Source organism: Eretmochelys imbricata, chromosome 2, assembly GCF_965152235.1.
Source record: "Eretmochelys imbricata isolate rEreImb1 chromosome 2, rEreImb1.hap1, whole genome shotgun sequence".
In the NCBI taxonomy this organism is placed as follows: Eukaryota; Metazoa; Chordata; order Testudines; family Cheloniidae; genus Eretmochelys; species Eretmochelys imbricata.
Genome location: NC_135573.1, coordinates 178,870,941 through 178,897,151, shown reverse-complemented (window position 1 = coordinate 178,897,151; position 26,211 = coordinate 178,870,941). Strand labels below are relative to the sequence as shown.

At 38.4% G+C, this 26,211-nt stretch overlaps 1 protein-coding gene across 1 annotated transcript in view; it reads right to left on the bottom strand.

The window, feature by feature from the left end:
- Positions 1 to 26,211, bottom strand: part of LOC144260165 (uncharacterized) — a 78,026-nt gene that overhangs the window by 33,453 nt on the left and 18,362 nt on the right. Inside the window, exons 3-4 of the mRNA XM_077808722.1 lie at positions 9,685 to 9,859; positions 7,428 to 7,514 (exon numbers count right to left, since the gene is read on the bottom strand). Of these exons, the coding sequence (XP_077664848.1) occupies positions 7,428 to 7,514; positions 9,685 to 9,859 (262 nt within the window). The remainder of the gene's footprint in view (positions 1 to 7,427; positions 7,515 to 9,684; positions 9,860 to 26,211) is intronic.

Sequence of the window (26,211 nt, the reverse complement as noted above, 5' to 3'; positions counted from 1 at the left end):
AAATGAGCAGGTTCAAACACTTTTACTGCAGCTAATCTCTGTCCCCTGAGAATAAGGTTCCCAACCCAGCTAACTGCCAAAGAAGTATTCTCTGCAGAAAGAGGCAACATTCTCATGTTATAAATGTGCATCACAAAGAAGAAACGGAAGGTTGTTGATATTTCAGTAGTGTCAAAGGGGTACTGGGTGTAACATGCTACTTAATCAGAATGTTAGCATTTCCCATTGACTTTGCATGAGTGTAAATGGCTTCACAAGAGCAGGGCAAAGAAGACTCAGGCCCTAAGTATATATTGTTAAACGCTATTAAGAATACATGCAACCACTAGTTTGCCGGCAATGCCAAGGTACTTCACACAAGACGACAATCTCTCGGGCCGAATTCTTTCACTTACACTGATGTAAGTGCAGGAATTCAGCTATGAAGATACTGACTACTTCAGAGATTGCTTTCTCTGTTTTGATTGAGAAGTATGACATTGTTACTTATTTCACAGTTGTTTCATTTTATGCATCTTTATGAATTTTAGTTAAAGAATTAGAGTAATATCAAAGCTAACACAAATTTTTGCAACTGTGCCAAGGACCCGCAAGCTTATGGTGGCACATCCTCTGAAAAATGTCATTAAACAGCTGATCTTTAGAAATATTCGTTAACTTGAAAAAAATCTACTTTACATCTATCAGTAAAAATTGCAGGTTTGCTCTGGGGTTGAAAAGTTGGTGTTTTCAGGGTCAGATCCTACGAGGTACTGACAGCCCTTAACTGCCATCGAAGTCTACAGGAATTGTCTGTTTTCAGCACCACACTGAAAGTGCTCTGTACTTCACAAGATCGAGCTTACAATTGTTGACCTTACTTGTGATAAAAAGCTTTTCTATGATACAATAAGCCTCTTTATCTTTGCATTACTGTAATTACCATATAACTTACCTGTTACAATGAGCTTGGTACCGGAGCCAAATACTTTGATGAGAATACCACTGGTAGTACTAAGTAGCACAGTGAATAAATCCTTTGCAAAAATTTATACAGAGCGGGTATCTTTTTGTTGATGAACAAGTAGGTGTTGCTTTAAAATAAATCTGATTTGCTATATAAATTACTTTCAGACATTACAATAAAATAGTAAATAAGGAGAGTACCCGTAAAATAATGTGAAAACTGTGGGGGAGACTGACAAAGGCACAAAAGACATTTTGGTGTCTAACTATCATTGAATTTCAATGGGCATTGGGCACATAAATGCCATTGATAAAATGGCTTAGATTAAGGGTGTTGAATATTTTGTGGAAAGGAACAAATTACATTTTAGTTTGTGGTGCACTGGCTGAGTTTATAAAATTAAGCCTGTACACTACCATCATTCCACATCTCCCAATGATAACAATAGATTGAGGGTAGAATATAGCCTTTAAAATGGTATATTCATGGGGAAATTTCTGGCTAATTCCTGCCATGTGGTGTAATCAGGAATATTACCAACAGAAACCTTTTTCTCTTCAGCAATATTTGTACAACACCGGGATTAGGCACTCAGCAAGGATGATTTAGCAGGATCGAGAGAGAAGAATATGCTTAAAGACACAGAATACTCTGAACCTCCTTAAATCCAAACATGACTAAAATATTTGAACAATTGAAAATATCTTTTAAAATATCTGTCTCCCTCTATCACGTACCTGGTCTTTATGTAAAAAATAAGCAAAGCTCTTTATTCCCTATTACTGTATGGAATCAAGAAGATTTTACTGCATTTTGGCCATAAAGTTAAACACATACTCAAATTCTTTGCTGAATAGGAATAGAAACATGCTTAAGTGCCTTACTGAACTGGAGTCTTTATTAGGAAAGAAAACACAATTGCATAAATGTATTGTTACTATAAATGTACTCCTTAATGCTATCTAAGGGCCACATTCTGCAAGTGCTGAATGTCCTCAACTCCCATTTAAATTAATGAGCATTGAAGTACCTCAATACCTCACAGGACTGGGTGCTAAATTTACTATATTGCATAAAGAACATAAATTCTACATTTCACATTTACTGCTAACAATAGGCTTAGTTCCACTTCTGAATAGTTTTGCATAATTATCTCACAGTCTTACAATGCTAGACAAGATCTCCAAACACTTTACATTGTTCTCAGTGAAGTGTAACTGGTTCTTTTTGATTTAGAGAGACTAGTATGGGTGAAATCCTGACCCCCAATGAAGTTAATTGGAGTTTTGCCTTTGCCTTCAGTGGAATCAGGATTTCACTCAGTATATTAATGAATAGCTTGATTTTGTCCTGGATAACAAGCATAGTAAATGCCCAGAGTAAGTGTATGCTTTGAAAACATCTTGAGAAACTTACTTGAAACCAACAGTTTGGTGCCGGAGCCAAAGTACTTTATTCCATACTCACATCATTGAAATCCTCTACAAAAACTAATGAATCACCAAGGTATGAATTTCACTGAATTCGGATTCTGACATTCATATTTTAAATACAAAGTGCACAATCTTAACAAGACTTGCTATAGGCCAGGATGTTATGTGAGTATTAAACTGAGTTTTTGCACTTTGTGAATTCCTGTGCCTTTTTCTACCAAAAATGTTTTCTGCTCCTTGACATACATCACTCCATGGCAAATTGATTGTGGTGAATTTGTGGTCACCATGCAATTCCATTAATTTCAGTGGATGAGCAGTATTTAGTTCTTTGATCTCCAATGTGCCTGGATAGGAAGGATGGTCTTGTGGTTAAAGCACCAGAGTGGGACTTAGGAGATTTGTCTTTGTTTCTGGCTCTCCCTGTGTGACCTGGGGAAAATCACAACCTCTCTTCTTCACTTTACGTTTAAACATGCTCTTAATGTATTGTTTAGAAAAAATAAGTACATTTTTTGGCAAAGTATTATAAATATTTTTTTTTGTACTCAACATTGTTAACACACTTATATTATTGATTGGACTGTTTCTGTGGCTTAAATACTATAAAAAGAATATTATACATAAAAGGGAAAATTACTTTCATAAAACCACTTACTGAGAGCCTGAACACTGTTTCATCTCAGAGAATTTTCCTTCATTAGTCATCATACTCTGATTTTACCCTAAAAATAACAAAAGTTTTAAAAATCTCACACCTGCTAAATTGAAACCTGTGCTGTGAATTATACACTTGCTGACATTTGGACTCTTTCAATGGAGTTGCATGAGAGATGAACTTGGCCCAATATTTTAAATTTAAAGCTCTCCATTTCCCTCCTTCCTGATTCTTAACAGCTATTCAGTTAATATTCCAGCCTTTTACACTTGTACTCACTTTACTCATTAGGACCAAATACTCCCCTCAGTCAAATCTTTGGGAGTTCCACATTCTGATCAAGAGCAATACATGGCTTATGTGCAAATTCCTTGTCTTATATTCACTTATTTTGGTACAATTTTTTTTGGTCCTTTGATTCTATTTACCAAAAGAAAAACAATCAAGAATAAAAATACTTACCAGAAATAACTAATTTGGTTCCTGTGCCAAAGAACTTGATCCTGCTTGCAGTATCACGTTGACTTTTCGTTTTACAATAAGCTGTGGTTCTTTACTTATGCTGCTGTGTCCTTGCTCAAATAACCAGGCACTCTGACCAGTAGCTGGGAAAATACTTCTAATTAAATATTCCTGGTTTCTTGACTGCTTGGAGAATTTAACTAATTTCACATTTGTGTGCCATCATAAAGCTGATACATAAATTCTCTTCACAGTGATTCTATTTCCATGTCCTTGCAAATGAATCCTCATTCCTTAAATGAATCCTCATTCCTTAAAATGGAAACTAGACAACAGCTCTATTTGATAATGGTTTAAATAGACCCTTGGATTAAGCGGTTCTCAAACATTTTCATTGTGTGGTCCATATACTAAAAAAGAGATTGTGTCATAAACTACAGTATCCCATTCACAATAACATTCACCACCTCCTCACTCTGTAATCACATCACATTGCTGTGGCAACTGTAGCAATTGCTAACAAGGAAAAATAATACCTGGAAAGTATTTCATTTCTTCGCTGTATTACTGAAATTTAATAGATGGAAATGAGGAGGAACCAGCATTATGTGATCTGCCAGCTCTCTACATACCAGCACAAAACATTTGATGAACAGCTGCTGGGAACCTATATCCTAGATACATATTTTGCTACCCAACTTAATGTTGTTCTAGATTCTGTATTAACAATTTACTGCTATCTTTTTATATGGCTGCTGGGGAGGAGAAAAAATATTTTCCTCTGCATACACAGTCCCTTTAAAACAGAACAGAGATAACATCTGAAGAAACCCAGCTGGAAGATGATTTAGCAAGTGTAAGGAAACGAACGAGAATATTTGCTCTCTCTCTCTCTTTCTCACAGACACCCACACCTGCAACCCCATTCCCCTGAAGAATAATTCTGGGAAATCACTGACTGTGTATGAAAAATTGAAAAGGAACACATATAGAGAGGGCCCTCAAAAATGTGCAGGTGGTTGTGTCAAAGGGGTTGTCTACCCAAGACTGTTTTGGGATCGCTCCCAGCATTGCAGTAGTGCTGGTGAATCTTCACAGGTCAGCATTGGGAGAACTGGTGTAGTGAGAACGATGGTGTTCACCGCCATTTTGTCACCAGGTCTTCAGACGTGCTCTGAGCAGGGTTAAGTGACACCAGCATAAAAATGCCGGCACTAGCACTGCTGCTGTGCTGTCATTGGCCGGGTTGTACTGATATTAGCACAACAGCGGCAGGTTTCACAACATAAGTCCATTGTTGCCCCTCTACCAGGCAAATCTACCAACTCGCAATTGTACGTTCTAGTTGTTATAATATGATTGGTCTTGCCGATAGGGAGAAAGCAAAAGAGAGTTTAGCCATATTGTAGTCATCACACATAATAACTTGCACTCTTGTAGCACTTTCCACATTGCTGTTTGTGTCCAAATCTTGGAGTGGATTAGCAAAGTGCCAATTAGTGAACTTCCGCTGTATCTGCTGAATTATTTTTAAATAATTCTGCCACAGTATTAATTTAGTCACTCTTGGAATAGAGCTGATCAAAAAAAATTGCAAAAAAATGAATCTTTTGTCACTTCATAAAATTTTTAAAAATTGCTCGCTGTTATAAATTGGATAAAAAAGAACCAAAAATATTTTTATGAAAATTCTGAACTAGAAAGGATAAAAATATTATTTGATCCCTGAATTTCTGTAAGTACATGAAAAAATAAATTCTGAACTAGACCAAAAAAGACTTCCATACTAAAATCGCTATCTGTCTGCTCGTTTCATATGGGTGACAGTAAACAATACATTTTTTTTAAACAGTCTATTTACCAGTTATCAGAAGAAGTAAGCAGGTTCAAAACACTTTTACTGCCTCTAATCTCTTTCGCCTGTTTGTCACTGTGGGATACAACCAAGAGAATAAGGTTCCCAACCCAGCTAACTGCCAAAGAAGTGTTCTCTGCAGAACGAGGCAAGATTCTCATGTTATTAATGTCCATCACAAAGGAGAAAGGGAAGGTTGTTGATATTTCAGTCTTGTCGAAGGTCCCCAAATGGGCACCATGTATCTTCTGCATTCTCCATTTGTTCCAACACTTAATTAGAGGTGAAAAATTAGAGCCCATTTAACAAAATAGTTGGCCTATACTCCACAAAATATATTGGTTGGAATTTTTAAAGGCAGCAAGAAGGGATTTAGGTGCCCAAATCCCTTTCAAATTCAAGCTCCTTTAATAATGTCAGCCATTGTCTTTAGTCAACTGAGACACAAATATTAAAAAATACTAAGGCCCTGCTCCCACAAAGTCTTACACATGTGCTTAATTTTATGCATTGTGAGTAGTCCCACTGATGTCAAAGCTTGTGAAGGTTCCTTTTCTAAAATGATTTCGGCTTATTTTTGTGATGTCTGGCTATTCTAGAGTTTTCTGAAACGATTTGGAATGGAACCAAACTGTAACCCTGTAACTAGGGTTGTGTCAAAAAGTATTTAAAATATCTAAAAATTTAGAAGCCAATGAAGACAGCTGAGACGTTAGACTACTTAACCAAGAAAAATTCCTTCATTAAAGAACTTTCCCTCATTTTGAAAATTGTCACCAATTGAGGGAATTGATTTTTCTGTTCTTTTCAGTTTCGATCCTCATGCTCTGGCACTAATTAGTTCAACATTTGGATCGCAATCTTACATTCCATATGCACCAAAACCACCCAGGAATACAGGATTGGGCTTGACCAGTAGGTTTACCAAATGATTTACTCACTCAAGTCTTGTTTGTATTCAAAAAACCTTTACATAGCTTCCTGCCCAGTGATGTTGTGCTTTGCAAAAACTAATGATGATTTCTGGCATTTCTCATTAGATGCTTTTAAAAATTGGAGTCACATTTATATGCTGACACTTTTGCAAACACATATCATTTTTTGTATTTGCACATGGTTAGATGGGTGTCTATCCAATATAAAATCTGAATTTTGTACATATATAAGCAGAATGTGTGTTTGCATCAGTGGCAGTGCAGATGCATGAGCAAAATCAGTTTTAAATTTCGGGCCTCACTTTAGGTCTGATCTAAAATCCCTTGAGGCCAATGGGATTTTCTCCTTTGGCTTCAATGGGCTTTGCATAAGACACTTTAAGAAGATCAGACCCTTTAATTTCCAAGTCAATTGTAGTTTCCAGTGTGGAGCTACTTGTTGTTTTGGTCCGACTTAACTTTTCAAAACACCTTGCTTGTCTAATTTATTTAACTGGAACTTTTAACAAGGAAGGCACGTTGTAAAATGATAGAATGTGATATATTATTATTTTAAGTATCACTTCTCTTTTTTAAGATGGCAATTGACTTTGGGCCCTTTGGTTTCACTCCTTGCTCAAAAGAAATTCCTATTAGTTTTAATGGGCGGTTTTCTAAAGTGAGGATTGCAGCGTTATGTTGTAATTGACTCACTGCTAACTATTTTTGTGTGTGTTTGCAATCTGCATGCCACTTATAGGTAAACTAACATACGTAAATAATGTTGATGTACTATTTGAGAATAAAGTCCGTTATGCAGTCAGAATTTATTTTTAAAAAAGGAAATGATATGCTTGTAATTTTAATTTTGCATTATGTGCTTGGTCCAGCTTCTCATTTCCCACTGAAACCAATGGATACTGAGCGTGCTCAGCACCTGGCATCATTCATACCCAGAAGAGAAACGGGTTGTTACGACATTTCTCTATTGCGAGCCAGTGACTTATGATTTCATTACCATTAGTGTTGTTAATAAATTATTACACTCGTAATAACATTTTAGACTCTTTACATTCTTGCATTGAGATAAATGATTGAGCTTAATTTGATAGATTTTTGCCATTATGAAACATTTAAAATAGTTTGTCTGAAAACTTACTCGTTGTGACAAGTTTTGTGCCAGTTCCAAAGATTTTCGCAGCTCCCACAGTGTTGCAACTTACTGCAAAAACTGCCCAAGACATTTCTATTCAGAGGGATCAGATCTGAACAAATATTGCTAAATACTCACAACTGTGAGCCAGTAAACTCAAGCAAAGAAATGCTGGAAATTTCAATGTATTTTTCAGGGTGAGCTTACATTGGTATTTTCAAATACTGTATATTAATATTAATTTGGTAGCTATTAAATTCCGTTTAACAGAAAATCATTCACTTCATTGACAGAGAGGATCTCATTGACATTTGAGACCTATTGTTAGACTTGTATTTTCTCTTGCCTAGTGGATTGATGGAAAAAGGATATTTCTGTTAAATTCTGCTGGATGCTTAGTGGTTTTGTCCCTCTACTGTCAGAGTGGTCGAATGGGTGCATTTTAAAAATATCAATATAAATAAACATATAATTAGAAAAAAAATTTACAGTACACTGTGACCTATCCCCTTTTCTCAAGATGTTTCATGACATCTTTTCACCCACCAAACACTATTTTGAATGGTTTCAGAGTAACAGCCGTGTTAGTCTGTCTTCGCAAAAAGAAAAGGAGTACTTGTGGCACCTTAGAGACTAACCAATTTATTTGAGCATGAGCTTTCGTGAGCTAGAGATTTCCTGAATGGGTTCAAATGTAAAACTGTCTAATACAATTTTGCTTTCCTGTGCAGTATAATTAAAAGGAATCGTAAAAGGCCAGTAGGCTTGGGGATTGATTATATTCCTATTGAAGTCTCAATGACAAAGAAGAGAGATAATTTGAGATGCATATTTTAGCAACCTAAATGTAGCTGGCCCTATGGAACATTATGCAACAAGGGCCAAATCCTAGTTCGACTTTCTATAGCACGCGTTGCATAGAGTCTCGCTGATATAGACAGGCTACAAAATATGTTGGGCCAAATTCACGACAGAGCAGCGGTAGAGTTGTACTGATATAACTAGAGGAGAATTTGATTCAGACTATAGAATATCTTCCTTCATATTGCTTGTGTTTGTTGTTGAGAACAATCACTGATTTAATTGTTGCAAAATTTGGAAAATTCCGTGTCTTATGACAACAGTATTTCAATATGTTGGGAAAGAAACCCGCTGGACCATGCAGTGTGCCTAAATTAGTCCAGAACTGACAGGGACTCTGATCCTGAGGTACTGAGTTGCCTCAACTCCCATCAAAGTCAGTGGCAGATCAGAACCTCTCAGGACTGGGCTCACAATGCATGTTACAGGCTCAATCCTATACTTATTAAAAATATGGAAAATTTTAATGCTGGAGCAGATCCTTTTATTCCTGCATCCCTCCACTCTTCTGTGATGGCATTTATGTTTTAGTTTGAATTTGAATTGATTTTGTGCAATAGAAAATTACAATACTAATCTAAAATGCTCATGTCAGTAATCACATATACAATATTCACAAATATTGGCTCTCTTGGTTCCAGTGCACATCCTTTCTCCTAGACCTTTAACCCGGTCCTATGCAGAGAGAAAAAATTAGAATGAAATCCAGGCTCCATCCAAGTGAATGTCAAAACTCCCATTGACATCAACAGGGCCAGAATTTCACCCCTAATGTCTTACATCTCCTGACTAATGCATACTTGTGATACGAGAGGCTAAATCCTGGTTACCACACTAAAGAGAATAAAGGGGGTTTCTCTAGGAGAGCTACATGATGGATGGGAAGATGAAATCTTTCCCCCAAACTAGCTTGAGCATCATAGGACTGAGAGCTTTAATAATGTCCATGCAGTTGCCTCCCCACTGAGCAGGGATTTTGGCCAGTTGATCTCCATAGTCACAGAGCCACTGGCCATTCCATGCCATCGCCACTCACCTACCCCCGTTTCCTCTATTCTTTGGTGCACAGAGGTCCCCTAGAATTGCCTTTTTGGCTTGCATCCCGCACTGGATGGAACTGTGTATGTTCTCCTGCTCTGGGGCATTGACCCCTACACAAGAGAACAACACAGCTTTGACTCAGGGTGAGCAAAAAAAATTCTATGTCAATAATTAATTGTCAATGTGATCACCAATCCATATTACTTTGAATTCTGTACATTAACCTCATATTCATTCTTCGACTGTAGATTGAATATCACATTTCCATTGTCTGTTATCCTTTTTGAATAAATTGTGCTCTGCAGTCTCTAATATTATATTATTGCATGTAACTTTTTCTCTATGCTACCATAGAACTTACTTGAAACAACGAGCTTTGTGCCAGAGCTGAAGACTTTGATGTCAGTGTTCTCACTGTGTTCATGTGCTTTGCAAAAACTCATGGTCCAGATCTTCAGCTGCTGGAAATCAAAGGTGCTCCATTGAGGATCTGGCCCATATAGCTTCCATATGGTCCAATATAGCTTCATAATATTCTATGTGCAATTGTGAACAGAAGCTGATAGAATCACTTTAATATACGGGACTTGTGATTTAAATGGCTTTTCCTTACAAAATGGCAAATGTTTGATCCTGTATTCCTCTGACACCCCAAACTCCAATAGATTGCATTGGCTATTTGGAGTACTTCAGGAGTGGACATGCAAAATAAGTCAAAAACTTCAAATGCGTTCGACGTACCAAAGACTTAGAATTTCCTCAGGCTGGGATCCCTCAGCATCACTTGAAATTTCTATTTTTCTTTTAATGTGAATTTATAGTTTGTGAAAGGTGCCAAATTGACAGCACTGGAAACTGCCTGTACTGAAAATACTTCAGCATTCTACAACAGTGGTCCAGTGCTTAGTAATGCCATTGTAAATTGTGATGGGTGATTTTGGACCATTGGAGAATCTCTTTTATTTCATGCTGGATTTCTCACCTGGCCCTAACAGTGTATTTGAAACCTATTTGCAAAGGTCACCTTTAAAGGATGAGATGGTAAATTATTCTTAATATCCCTTAAATTCTTGGTATTTCTGCTAAAAGAGCCAGCAACAGTGCCTATCGTGATGAAGTTTTTTCAGGTGGACACCTATCCTCTGAAGATTCTTTGCTCACAACTGCACATCCCTTTCTGCCATAAATTTGGATTTGGTCTTTTAGGGCCAATGGGATTTAGATCAGATACTTATATATTTTTTCTATAAAGAGTTTGTTATATTCAGTCGGTAATGTCAAAAATCAATACCTAGAACTGTTTCAAAAGACAGCAAACCAATTTAAACCAACCCTAGACTACTTGAGAATCTTATCATCAAAATAATTAACAGTAATAGTAGCTCCTTTGTACTTTATAACTAAAGATCTACACTGATCACTCTGTTCTTAATGCACTCTGTTTTATTAAAAAACCAAGTAACTTCCATCTTATAATGTGACATCTGATCTTTGGGTCTATCTTTTAATAAGCATGCCAAATACTTTTACATTTATTTCTTCTATGAAACTTCATGTAAAGTTTTGATGACTTAATTTTCTTATTTTAAAATAAAATGACCAAGTGCTTCTGAAACTTGCCAAAGAGATAGCATTGTAGACTGAATCCCTTTCTACACAGGAGAGATACAACACATGCAGGGACAGAGGAAGCTGCTTCACACCATCCCACCAAGCCATGTCAATTTTGTCCTGAAAGGACAACCTTTAGAGAGGAGAGGGGATAGTTCAGTCTCCACATTCAGTTCAATCTTTGGCTTCTACAATGAGCCTGCCAGGTTTTTTCTAGAATATTGTGTTCGGAAGAATCTAGTTATACCATTTTAATGTAAGCTTCTTTAATGATGACTCGATGCACTTTAATGGATACAATAAGAGAAGCACCATTATTCCTATGTCATGCTCGTTGAAAGCAGTAAGCTTGGTTCTGTTTCCAAATCTTTTTACTCATCTATTCCACTAAGCAAAAATTCTGAAGAATCCTGGTAGGTCCCGACCCTGCTTTCATTTGCACTGGTGTAAATCTAGAGTAGCTCCATTTTAAATGAATGGAGGGAAGTCAGTTTAAAAAGAGGAATGACTAGTGTGAGAGCAAAATCAGGACTGCTCACTATCTAGGACTTTAAAAGTAATTTCTGCTTCTTCAGTACACTTGTGAATAATGTTGTCCCTGCTAAGAAGTACGTTTACATAACATGGGTAAAATTCTGGCCCAAAAGTCATTGCCGTTGAGTTCTGTGGAGTCAGGATTTCACCTCATCTTCTTAGAACAGAAAAGCTCCGACTCTCATAATTCTGTAATCAAATTCATAGCTGGCACAAACAACTACAATTCCTACTGATTTTACTTAGAATTGTGCCAAGGTCTGAATTTTTTCATGATCTTAGGGTTATTTTTTTCTTCAGAGGAATTTACTTACCCAATATTTGATATTTCTCTTTGAGAAGATATTTGGTTACTAAAACATTTTATTGTATCCTACAGTTTTAATACACTAATAAATCAAGTGTGCAATCTTAGGTCTTCATGCTGTAATAAATAATCTACACATATCACAGACATGCTTCTCCATTCCTTACACAGTCAAAACAGCTGGTAAAGCTGTGGGAGTTTTGCCTGTCAAATAGTGCAAGCTCTTTTAAAGGTAAGAGGATTCAGGAAAACTGTCCAAATAAATTGTATCTACATTCTTAATACCATAAAATATTCACTTAAAGCAACATGCTGATCCTGATCTAATATTTTTAGAATTAATTATGACCGTGTATTTATTTTAATTGGCAGTATTACAAAAATTTACCATTTGTTGGGAGCTATAGGGGTATTGAGGTAAACTTGATCGTGAATTAAGGTTTAAAATAGACTGACCGTTCTCGTTGATTTATATAAATGTGCAGAGCATAATTCTGAAGAGTAAGGACGTGATTTTCCTTTGTCCTGTGTTTGTGCAGTCAGTTATACCAACGCAAACTGGGTGAAACATGCAACTTAATCAGAATGGTAGCATTTCCTCATTGACTTTTCATGAGTGTAAATGACTTCCAAGAGCAAGGCAAAGAAGACTCAGGCCCCAAGTATATATTGTTAAGAATACTTGCCACCGCCAGTTGGCCTGCAATGCCAAGGTACTTCATACAAGATGACAATCTCTTGGGCCAAATTCTTTCATTTACATTGATATTGCTACAGGAATTCAACTATGAAGTTGCTGACAAGATTGCTTCTTTTCTTTTAATTGAGAAGCATGATGTTACATATTTTACAATTTAGTTTTATGCATGTTTATGAATTTTTGTGAAAGAATTTGAGTAATATCAAAGCTAACATGAATTTTTGCCTCTGGACCAAGGACCAGCATGCTTATGGTGGCACATCCTCTGAAAAGTGTCATTAAACAGCTGATCTTTAGAAATATTAATTAACTTGAAAAAATCTAATTTAAATCTATCAGTAAATATTGCAGGTTTGCTCTGGGGTTGAAAAGTTGATGTATTTGGGATCAGATCCTACGAGGTGCTAACAACCCTAACTTGCACTGAAGTCTACAGGAATGGATGGTGTTCAGCACCTCACATTCAATGCTCAGTACTTCACAAGATCGATCTTACAATCGTTGACCTTACCTGTGTTAAAAAGCTTTTCTATGATCACAATAAGCCTCTTTATCTTTGCATTACTGTAATTACCACATAACTTACCTGTTACAATGACCTTGGTACCGGAGCCAAATACTTTGAAGTAATAGCCAGTAGAAGTATCACAGTGAGCAAATCCTTTACAAAATACTGTACAGATCTAGTATCATTATATTGATGGACCAGTAGTTGTTGCTTTAAAAAAAATCTGATTTGCTATTTACATTGCTTTCTGGTTTTGCAATAAAATAGTAAATAAGGAGAGCGCATGTAAAATAATGTGAAAATGGTGGGGAAGATTTTCAAAGGGGCAAGAGACACTTAGACATCTAACTATCATTCCTGGGCACCTGCATGCCATTGAAATTCTGTCCCTAAAATTAATCTGATTCAATATAGTTTAGATTAGCTCTTTCTAATAATTTTTTTGTAAAGGAACAAATGACTTTTTAAATTAGGGTCCACAAGCTGAGATTATAAAATTAAGCCTGCATGCTGCCATCGTTCCATGATAGTGTTCTTAATGATAATGATAGATTGAGGGAAGAATATAGCTCTTAAATTGTGTATATTCAGGAGAATAATTTTGGTTAATTTCTGCCATTTGGTGTAATTAGAAATATTGCCCAACAGAAAACATTTCCTTTACAGAAATATTTGTTTGTCTCAGGGACTAAGCACCCAGCAAGGACCATTTAGCGGTATCTAGAGGGAAGAATAAGCTTAATTAAAGACATAGAATTCTCTCAATCCCCTTAAATCCAAACATGGCTAATCCATTTTAATAATTGGAAATCATCTTTAAAAACAAATTTGAGAATCATGTTATTGGATCAATTATCGTAGTTTATTAAAAGGATTACGTCTATTATAGATACACCTTACGTTTATGTAAAAAATAAGCAAATCTTTATTTCTCATTACTGTATGGAAACAAGAAGACTTACTGCATTTTGCCCTTGATTTGGCCTTAAAGTTAAGCACATGCTTAAATGCCTTGCTGAATAGGAATGGACACATGCTTAAGTGCCTTCCTGAAGTGGAGCCTTTTTTAGAAAAGAAAAGACATTTGCATGATTGTTACTATAAATATACCCTTTCATGCTAGCTAAGAGCCAGATCCTCCAAGTGCTGATCATCCTCAATTCTTATTTAAATGAATGAGCATTGAAGAAGCTCAACAACTCATGTGACGGGGTGCTAAATATACGGCATTGTATAAAAAAACATAAGTTCTACATTTCACATTTACTGCTAACAATAAGTGGTTCCACTTCTGAATATTTTTACATAATCATCTCAGTGTTACAATGCTAAACAAAATCTCCAAATAATTTACATTATTCTCATTGATTACGCAAGTGTAACTGGTTCTTTCTCAATTAGAGAGACTATCATGGGTGAAATTCTGACCCCATTGAAGTCAATTGGAGTTTTGCCTTTGACTGCATTGGAATCAAGATTTTACCTTATATATTTATCATTAGCTTGCTTTTTGTCTTGGATAACAAGGATAGTAAATGCCCAGAGTAAATGTATGCTTTGAAAATGTCTTGAGAAACTTACTTGAAACCACCAGTTTGGTGCCCAAGCCAAAGTACTTTACTATTCATGCTACAGTTCATATTTTAAATACAAGTTCACAGTCTGTACAAGACTTGCTATTGGCCACTTAATTGTGAGAGTATTCAACTGAGTTTATGCACTTTGAGAATTCCTGTTCCTTTTTGCTACCAAAAATGTTTTTTGCTCCTTATCATACATCAGTGCATGGCAAATTGAGTGGAGTGAATTGCTGGTAAGCAAGCAGTTCCATTAATTTTAGTGGATGAGCAGGATTTAGTCCTCCAATCTCAAATGTGGATGGGAAGGATGGTCTTGGGGTTAAAGCACTGAAGTGGGACTCAGGAGATTTGCCTTTGTTTCCTGCTCTCCCTATGTGACAATGGGCAAATCACAACCTCTGTGCTTCACTTTACGTTTTAACATGATCTTAATATATAGTTTAGAAAATGACATTTTCTAGACAATGCATTATAAATACTGTTGCATACTCAAGATTAACTAGCACTTATAGTATTGATTGGACTGTTTCGGTAGCTTTAATCCGATAAAGAACATTGTACACAAAAGGGAAAAGATACTTTCTGTAAAACCACTTACTGAGAACCTGAAGACTACTGCAATTTTCCTTCATTAATCAAGGTACACTGATATAGCACTAACAATAACTCACTCATACCTGCTGAATTGAAACCCGTGCTGTGAATTTTACACTTGCTGGCATTTGGACTCTTTCAATGGAGTACACGAGAGATTAATTTGGCCCAATATTTTAAATGTAAGGCTCTCCATTTCCCTCCTTCCTGATTCTTAACAGCTATTCAGTAAATATTCCAGCCTTTTACCCTTGTACTCACTTTACTCATTAGGACCCAAACTCCCCTCATTCAATCCATTGGAGTCCTTGGCAATTCCACCTTCAGATCAAGAATAATACATGGTTTATGTTCAAATTCCTTGGCTTATATGCAATTATTCAGTACAATTTTTCTGTCCTTTGTTTTTCTTTTGGTAAATAGAATCAATCAAGAATAGAAATACTTACTGGAAACAACTAGCTTGGTTCCCGTGCCAAAGTACTTGATCCAGGCTGAAGTATCACGTTGACTTTTCTTTTTACAAGAAGCTGCGGTACTTTACTTATGCTGCTGTGTCCTTGCTCAAATAACCAGCACTCTGACCAGTAGCTGGGAAAATACTTCTGATGAAGTATTCCTGGTTTCTTGACTGCTTGGAGAATTTAACTAATTTCACATTTCTGTGCCACCGTAAAGCTGATACATAAATTCTCTTCCCAGTGATTCTATTTGCATGTCCTTGCAACTTTTCCGTTAACGAATCCTCACTCTTTAAAATGGCAACTAGATGATGGCTCCTATTTCATTTTAATGTTGTAAATAGACTGTTGGATCAGGTGGTTCTCAAACACTTTCATTGTGTGGTCCACATCTTAAAAGAGAAATTGTCTCATGGACTACAACCCCTCTCCCGTTCCCAATAGCACTGACCACTTCTTCCTTCTCCTGTCGCAACCACATCACATCTCTGTAGCAATTGCTTACATGGAAAAATGATACCTGGAAAGAATTTCATTCTTAGCTGTATTACTGAAATTTAATAGATGGTTATGAGGAGGAACCAGCATTTTGTGATCAGCCCGCTCTCTACAGAGCAGCACAAAGAGCTCCATAGACTGCAGCTGGGAGCCTGAACCCTAGATACCTATTTTTCTGTATGTTGGGATTATTGTAGTTTCTGTGTTACCACTTTACTGGTATCTTTTCACATGGCTGCTGGGGAGGGGAAAAAATTTTTCCTCTGCATACACAGACGTTTTAAAACAGAACAGAGATAACATCTGAGAGAGGCCACCTCATTTCAGACAAAAGGTGTGGATGACAATCTAGCAATTGGAAGGGAACTAACCAGAGTATTTGATCTCTCTCACAGACACAGACACGGCCACCCCCAGCTCACTCACTTGCAGAATAATTCTGGGAAATAACTGACAGTGGGTATGAAAAATAGAAAAGGAACATACAGTGAGAGGTTCCTCTCAAATGTACAAGTGGTTGTGCGAAAGGGCTTGTCTACTACCCAAGAGTTTATTGGGAATATCTCCCAGCATTGCAGTCGTGCTGGTGAATCTTCCCTGGTGATCCCTGGGAGAACTGGTGTAGTGAGGGCAATAGCCTTCACTGGCCTGATACCACCATGTCTTGTAGACCTGCTCTGAGCAGGGTTAAGTGACACCATCATAAAAACACCAGCACGAACACTGCTGCACTTGATGTCCTTGGTGGGGCTCTACTGACGTTAGTGCAACAGCGGGAGGTTTCACAAAATACATCCATTGTTGCCCCTCCACCTAGCAAATATACCAAGTCATGGTCACGCATTATATAACATGGTAGTTGTAACATGATTTGGTCCTGCTGGTATGGAGAGAGGAAAACTTAATTTTAGCCATGGTCTAATCATCATGCATAATAACTTGCACTGGTGCACTTTCTATCCAAGAATTCCAATGTACTTCAGTGCATTAAGCTTCAATGTCTATGTGAGGCAGGTATTATTCACAGCAGGAGAAACTGAAACCCAGAGAGCACAAGTGACTTGGTCATGCAGGAAGCGTGTAAAAGAGAGCCAGGCATTGAATCCAGATCTCCTGAGGCCCAATCCTGTACTTTAACCAGGAGCTGGACAGTAATAAGAGCCACCAGGGAGCCCAGGTGGCTCTGGGGAGCCCTGGAACTTCTACCTCACCCTGCATCCGATGAAGTGAGCTGTAGCTCACGAAAGCTTATGCTCAAATAAATTGGTTAGTCTCTAAGGTGCCACACATACTCCTTTTCTTTTTGCGAATACAGACTAACACGGCTGCTACTCTGAAACCTGTCACCCTGGGTGGTGTGCTCCAGAGGTGTGGGACTGCCGGGGGCAGAGCCTTGTACTTTTTGAATCGATCCTAAGTACAGGTTTACATTCTGGTTCATTTCAAAACAACTCCAGGAGTACTCAGAAATGGAGTGTGTAGACAATATTTTAACTTTTTTAAGAGAGCTAAGATACGGTGTTGTGTTTTGGCACACTCTCAAAATTCAAAATCAGCCAAATGGATTTGGCTCAAATTTTCCAAAATTGTTTATCTTTAATTGCTGGGTTACACAGATGCTGTCTCAGTCTTGAGAATAATCAGTTTGAACTCTGATGCTATCCCATAGAAAAGCACTTCACTAATGTAAATAAAGGTGCATTTCCTGATCGTGTAATCAATAACTATCAAGGAAATCAAAGTGAAGGCAACCTTAACATCCACACCACTCTCAATTCTCTTACTTAACCAGTGAGCATTTAATAAACTAGGGGAGATTTTTAAAGGCACATATGGTAGGTAAAGACCTACTTTGAAAATCTCTCCTTTAGTTAACCAAAACTTTGAGATTAAAAAACACAATGATAATGTGAGGAAGGGTATGTCTACACTGCAATCAAAGACCCTGCTGGTCCAGGTCTCCTGACTCAGACTTGCAGGGCTGGGGCTGAAGGGCTAAAATTGCAGTGTAGACATTTGGGCTTGAGCTGGAGCGTGGGCTCGGAGAACGCAGTTAATATACCTTCAGGGGGAAATTTTCTGAAAGCCATTTTGAGAAATTACAGAAAATATATTAACATGTATCACTCAGCACTTCTGATAATCACGCCACTTAAATACCCAATTAAGTATTTAGGAGCCTCACTATAGTCAACCACTTCTGAAAATCTTGATTCTGAAGCATTATTAACAATGGAGCTCTCAACAGAACTCAGCGATCAAATCTTTGCTTAGGAATAGAGGGAATGTTGCCTGTTGTGTCCAAATCCTGAAACTGATGAGCAAAGTGCCAATTAGTGAACTTCTGCTGAATCTGCTGAATTATTTTTAAATAATTCTGCCACAGTATTAATTTTGTCACTCTAGAAAAAGAGCTGATCTAAACATATTTTTTTCACTTTATGCAATTTTTAAAAATTATCACATGCTATAGAGTTGGATAAAACACAACCACGCTTTTTTTTATTAAAAGTTTGAATTAGAAAGGATGCAAATATCCTCATTTTATTACTGAGTTTCTATACGTGCATGAAATAATAAATTCTAAATCGGGTTGAAAAAGAATTCTACACCAAAATCATTATCCATCCACTCGTTTCACACGGCTGACTGCAAGTGATACATTTTTTTTAACAGTATATTGAATGTATGAGTTATTGCAAGAAATGAGCAGGTTCAAACACTTTTACCGCAGCTAATCTCTGTCTCCTGTTTCTTATTGTGGGATACAACCCAGAGAATAAGGTTCCCAACCCAACTAACTGCCAAAGAAGTATTCTCTGCAGAAAGAGACAATGTTCTCATATTATAAATGTGCATCACAAAGAAGAAACGGAAGGTTGTCGATATTTCAGTCTTGTCGAAGGTCCCCAAATGGGCACCATGTATCTTGTGCATTCTCCATTTGTTCCAACACTTAATTAGAGGTGAAAAATTAGAGGCCATTTAGTTAGCCTATACTCCACAAAATATATTAGTTGGAATTTTTAAAGGAGCAAGAAGGGATTTAGGTGCCCAAATCCCTTTCAAATTCAGGCTCCTTTGATAATGTCAGCCATTGTCTTTAGTCGACTGAGACAAAAATAGATTAATAAATACTAAGGCCCTGATCCCTCAAAGTCTTATACATATGCTTAACTTTATGCATTGTGAGTAGTCCCACTGATGTCAAAGCTTGTGAAGGGTCTTCTGCTAAAATGATTCCATCTTATTTTTGTACTGTCTGGCTAGTCTAGATTTTTCTGAAACTATTTGTAACGGAACCAAACAATAACCCTGTACCTGGGGTTGTGTCAAAATGTATTTAAAATATTTTGAGTTTTGAAGCAAATAAAGACAGCTGAGATGGAAGAAATCCTAATCAAGAAAAATCCCTTCATTAAAGAACTTTCCCTCATTTTGGAGATTGTCACCAAATAAAGAGGATTGATTTTTCTGTTCTTTAAAATTCAGATCCTCATGCTCCAGCACTAATTGGTTCAACATTTGGGGCTCAATCTTGCATTCCATATGCACTGAAAACAGCCAGGAATGCAGGATTGGGCTGAACAGTATGTTTACATTACAGTAGGTTTACCAAATGATTTACTCACTCAAGTCTCGTATGTATTTAAGAGACTTTTGCAGAGCTTCCTGCCCAGTGATGTTGTGATTTGCAAAAAATAATGATTATATCTGGCATTTCTCTTAGCTGTTAAGAGCCTGTTTTTTTAAAAATTGGAGTCACATTTACATGCTGACTTTTGCAAGCACATGTCCAGATTGGGGATTATTGTATATGTACATGGAATGCAAGATGGAATGAGTGTCTATCCAAAATAAATTCTGAATTGTGTACATAAATAATCAGCAAGTGTGTGTGCAGAAATGGATATGTTGATACATAAGCAAAATCAGTTTTAAACGTGTGGCTTCACTTTAGTCCAGAACTAAAACCCATTCAGGTCTATGGGATTCTTTCTCTTGGCTTCAATGGGCTCAGGATAAGACAGATTTCTGGGAAGATCAGATCTTAATTTCGAATGGTTTCCAGCATGGAAGTACTTCTTACAAGATCTGAATTTCTCCTTGATCTTAGGTGTGTTGTTGTTTTTTTTAGGAGAAACTTACTTATCCAATATTTGATATTTCTCTTTGAGAAGATATTTTATTACTAAAACATTTTATTGTATCCTTTAGTTTTAATACTTAATAAATCAAGTGAGCAATCTCAGGGTCTTCATGCTGTAATAAATAGCCTACACATATCATAGACTTGCTTCTCCATTTTTTACACAGTCAAAATATCTGGTAAATCTATGGGAGTCTTGCATATGCAAAGAGTACAGGAAACTTGTCAATTGTAAACTGTAATGCTGAGTAAATTGTAACTATGTTGTTAATACCACAGAATATTCACTTACAGCAACACACTGATCCTGATCTGATATGTTTAGAATTAATTATGATAACAAGAGCAGGGCAAAGAAGACTCAGGCCCTAAGTATATATTGTTAAACACTATTAGGAATACATGCAACCACTTGTTTGCCTCCAATGCCAAGGTACTTCACACAAGACGACAATCTCTCGGGCCGAATTATTTCACTTACACTGATATAGCTAAAAGAAAAGGAGTACTTGTGGCACCTTAGAGACTAACCAATTTATTTGAGCGTAAGCTTTCGTGAGCTACAGCTCACTTCATCGGATGCATACTGTGGAAAGTATAGAAGATCTTTTTATACACACAAAGCATGAAAAAACGGGTGTTTACCACTACAAAAGGTTTTCTCTCCCCCCACCCCACTCTCCTGCTGTGGGGACAATGTATACCTTCAAATCAGCGGCACTGCTATGGGTACCCGCATGGCCCCACAGCATGCCAACATTTTTATGGCTGACTTAGAACAATGCTTCCTCAGCTCTTGTCCCCTAACGCCCCTACTCTACTTGCGCTATATTGATGACATTTTCATCATCTGGACCCATGGAAAAGAAGCTCTTGAGGAATTCCACCATGATTTCAACGATTTCCATCCCACCATCAACATCAGCCCGGTCCAGTCCACACAAGAGATCCACTTCCTGGACATTACAGTGCTAATAAATGATGGTCACATAAACATCACCCTATACCGGAAACCTACTGACTGCTATTCCTAACCTACATGCCTCCAGCTTTAACCCTGACCACACCACACGATCCATTGTCTACAGCCAAGCTCTGCGATACAACCGCATTTTCTCCAGCCCCTCAGACAGAGACAAACACCTACAAGATCTCTATCAAGCATTCTTACAACTACAATTCCCACCTGCGGAAGTGAAGAAACAGATTGATAGAGCCAGAAGAGTTCCCAGAAGTCACCTACTACAGGACAGGCCTAACAAAGAAAATAACAGAACGCCACTAGCCGTCACCTTCAGCCCCCAACTAAAACCCCTCCAACGCATTATTAAGGATCTACAACCTATCCTGAAGGATGACCCAACGCTCTCACAAATCTTGAGAGACAGGCCAGTCCTTTCCTACAGACAGCCCCCCAACCTGAAGCAAATACTCACCAGCAACCACATACCACACAACGGAACCACTAACCCAGGAACCTATCCTTGCAACAAAGCCCGTTGCCAAGTGTGCCCACATATCTATTCAGGGGACACCATCACAGGGCCTAATAACATCAGCCACACTATCAGAGGCTCGTTCACCTGCACATCCACCAATGTGATATATGCCATCATGTGCCAGCAATGCCCCTCTGCCATGTACATTGGGCAAACTGGACAGTCTCTACGTAAAAGAATAAATGGACACAAATAAGATGTCAAGAATTATAACATTCATAAACCAGTCGGAGAACACTTCAATCTCTCTGGTCACGCGATTACAGACATGAAAGTTGCGATATTACAACAGAAAAACTTCAAAACCAGACTCCAGCGAGAGACTATTGAATTGGAATTCATTTGCAAATTGGATACAATTAACTTAGGCTTGAATAGAGACTGGGAGTGGCTAAGTCATTATGCAAGGTAACCTATTTCCCCTTGTTTTTTCCTAACCCGCCCCCCCCAGATGTTCTTGTTAAACCCTGGATTTGTGCTGGAAATGGCCCACCTTGATTATCATACACACTGTAAGGAGAGTGGTCACTTTAGATAAGCTATTACCAACAGGAAATTGGGTTTGTGTGTTTGGGGGGGGTGGGGAGAAAACCTGGATTTGTGCTGGAAATGGCCCAACTTGATTATCATACACATTGTAAGGAGAGTGATCACTTTAGATAAGCTATTACCAGCAGGAGAGTGGGGTGGGGGGAGAGAAAACCTTTTGTAGTGGTAAACACCTATTTTTTCATGCTTTGTGTGTATAAAAAGATCGTCTATACTTTCCACAGTATGCATCCGATGAAGTGAGCTGTAGCTCACGAAAGCTTATGCTCAAATAAATTGATTAGTCTCTAAGGTGCCACAAGTAATCCTTTTCTTTTTGCGAATACAGAATAACACGGCTGTTACTCTGAAAACTGATATAGCTGAAAGAATTCACAAAAGCACCATTTCAAACTGCTCTGACTAGATGCTGAAAAGCATTTGAGCAACCGGAATGACCCTTCCTCATCTTTACGCTAAGGAAATAGGATTGGAAACTTATTCCTGTATATGGGCATATGCTGTCGAGAGGCATCCACAGGCTACTCTTCTAGTCAGTGGCTAAGAAGGATTTGTCACTCAAGAACCATGAGGAAGGGAAGCTGTTTAATGTCATTCTTTTGTAGCAACTTGGGTAACCCTCGCTCATAGCAACTGGGATCGCCTTAATGTGTCACCACTCAGACACTGCAAGGATGAGTGATAAATAACAATATAAAATAGCCATGAAAGGCTACAGACTACCTGCGGAATCTGGGTTAGGTTGTAAGGACTGGCCAAAGTCTCCCCACTTCTAGGCCCCAAGAACAGTGAATAGAAGGATGATCTTCTTTCCTTCTCCTCTTGCTGACTATTTCTATTTTAAATGTGCAACCATAGTTATACATTCACATAGGCTGGATCACAGTTGCTAAAACTTTTTTTTTTTTTTTAAATCAGCCTTAAGCAGAAAACTGGCATGGAAAGTTTGAGTCAGAACAGTTTAAGTTTGGTAAAGATAAAAGCAACTGAAAAGAGTGTCTTTTAATGCGAAGATTCAGGCAAGCTTAACTTGCAGACATCTATAATTAAAGTGTGCCACCTTTAATTAAAATGTTTGTCTATACCACACACCTTGAAATCCAAGCCCTGCCAGTGTCTCTCTCTTATCACTTCATCCACCTCAATAAAGTCATTTTTATTAAATGTGTCTGGCTTCATACTCTTGAAAGGCTGTGACTCAGAATGCAGAGTGGGTTTTTGTATGGGTTGTCTATGGCTTTCTAGTACTGTGCGATCCCAGGCGGCACAATAATAGGTTGCAGCATCATCTTGGGTTAGTTGGTGTACTCTGAGATTAGGGGTGGACCCAGAAACATCATTTCTAGCTTCAAACTTTTTGCTATCAAAGCCTTCTTCCATAAAAGCTGATCCTGATCCAATATACAGAATCCTCTTTGGAGCTGCCCCAGGGTTCTGTCGATACCAGTGTATATAATTAGTGTTAAAATCAAAACCAGAAATTTTACAGCTCATACGTGCACTTTTAGATACCGTTCTGGTGACAGACAATGGAGTTTGTAGCAGAGTTATTTGTGAATATCCATCTAGAAAGAAAAAAGGAGAAATGATACTATAAACCTGAAGCCGAAGGAATTTGGAAAGTGTTTGGTAGCTGAAGGAATGTGTACATGTGGGAAAGAACAGAATGGAAAAATGACTTACAAGACCATGTCGAAATCACAATAAGAACCTGCAGCAGTAACATTCTTGCTGGCTGGGTTGAACTTGAAACAGAGGACTATGAAATAACCCCTCAGTTGGAGAGAGGTGCAGCTGGGGAGAGGAAATGGGTTGTTTAAGCCGTTTCCAATGATAGCTCTCCTGGCTGCAGATATGTGGGGCTAAGTTTTCAGAAGAGTCAAACTATGTATGTAGTCAGGTGGTCAGAAGCTAAAATCCCAGGAGGGGGGAGGGGGCTGAAGTCTCATCTGTTTTCATAAACCAACTGGAGGGGTAAAAATGTTTGCAAATCAAGGATTGTGTCCTCCAGATAATGCAGCCACACATTCTAAAGCAGAAGTGAAGGCAAGTATGGTAAAACTTGTGTAGTTGTTTGCATAGAATCCCATCTGATTGCCATCTGTCAGGGGCTTTATTTTTGGTTTGTTTTACAGGCAGAGGAAGCAGGGGCATGCACAGGAATTTAAATTTGACCTTTTGGATGGGCACGTTGGAACAGTGTCCGGGGGTCGGGGACAGGAGCAGGGGCTGGGTCAGTGCATGGCCAGGACTGGGGCACTGAACAGTGGTCGGCCGCCAGGGTTGGAGTAGCGGCCAGGGCTGGGGCTGGAGCTGGAGCAGAAATGTATTTTTTTAGATGAATACTGGAGGGGGGGGGGCTGTGCCCCTGCTTGCCCCCACTTGTGCATGCCCCTGGGCACAGGCATATTAGGAGAGCATGTAAAGTGGTTATTAGCACGCTTCATTGCTGCTAGAGGTGCCTAAATCTGTGCTCACATGGGCCAGCACGGATGTCCATGCTGGCTGGGCAGGAGCACGCTCCCTCCCATTACAAATCTGAGTCTGCGTCTTCTCTCAGGTGTACACATAGTCACTGGGCTGCACACCCGTCATTGTCAGTTCAGTTGTGTGCTATTGGTGCCGTCTACTGGATTCTGTATTACCCATTTACTGGTATCTTTTTACATGGCTGCTGGGGAGGGAAAAAAATATTTTCCTCTGCATACACAGACACTTTAAAACAGAACAGAGATCTGAGGAAACCCACTTGGAAGATGATTTAGCAAGTGTAAGGAAATGAATGAGAATATTTGTTCTCTCTCTCTCTCTCTTTCTGTGTCTCACAGGCACCCCCCACCCCCATTCCCCTGAAGAATAATTCTGGGAAATCACTGACTGTGTATGAAAAATTGAAAAGGAACACATATAGAGAAGGCCCTCAAAAATGTGCAGGTGGTTGTGTCAAAGGGGTTGTCTACCCAAGACTGTTTTGGGATCGCTCCCAGCATTGCAGTAGTGCTGGTGAATCCTCACAGGTCAGCACTGGGAGAACTGGTGTAGTGAGAACGATGGTGTTCACCGCCATTTTGTCACCAGGTCTTCAGACGTGCTCTGAGCAGGGCTAAGTGACACCAGCATAAAAATGCCGGCACTAGCACTGCTGCTGTGCTGTCATTGGCCGGATTGTACTGATATTAGCACAACAGCGGCAGATTTCACAACATAAGTCCATTGTTGCCCCTCTACCAGGCAAATCTACCAACTCGCAATTGTACGTTCTAGTTGTTATAATATGATTGGTCTTGCCGATAGGGAGAAAGCAAAACAGAGTTCAGCCATATTGTAGTCATCACACATAATAGCTTGCACTCTTGTAGCACTTTCCATCCAAGAATTTCAATGAACTTTGATGCATTAAGCTTCAATGCCTATGTGAGGTAGGTATTATTCACAGCAGGGGAGACTGAAACCCAGGGAGGTTAAGTGACTTGGTCACACAAGAAGTGTGTGAAAGAGGGCCAGGCATCAAATCCAGATCTCCTGAGGCCTTATCTTGTACTTTAACCATAAGACCATCCTTCTTCTCCCAAAATGCAGACACACACCTTCCTAAGACTGAAAGAGCAACTGAGGTCAGAAAGAATGGATGATGCAGTCTCTCAAGAAGAATTTATTCTCTAGGAAGAAGTAAGTTCCCAAATCCTATGAAGACTCTGTAGACTATGTTGCTGATCTCAATAAGTGACAAAAGAAAAGGTAAAGTCAGAGTGGACTGTGTTTCATGCAGCCTGGTCTCCCTTTTGAACTGAGATATAGAAATCTTTGGCAATGACATCTAGCGTTCTAGCTCCTGACATTTATCTGCATAGAGCTAGTCTGGGTGAGCTAGTTTATCATCAACAAAAAGAGAGCAAA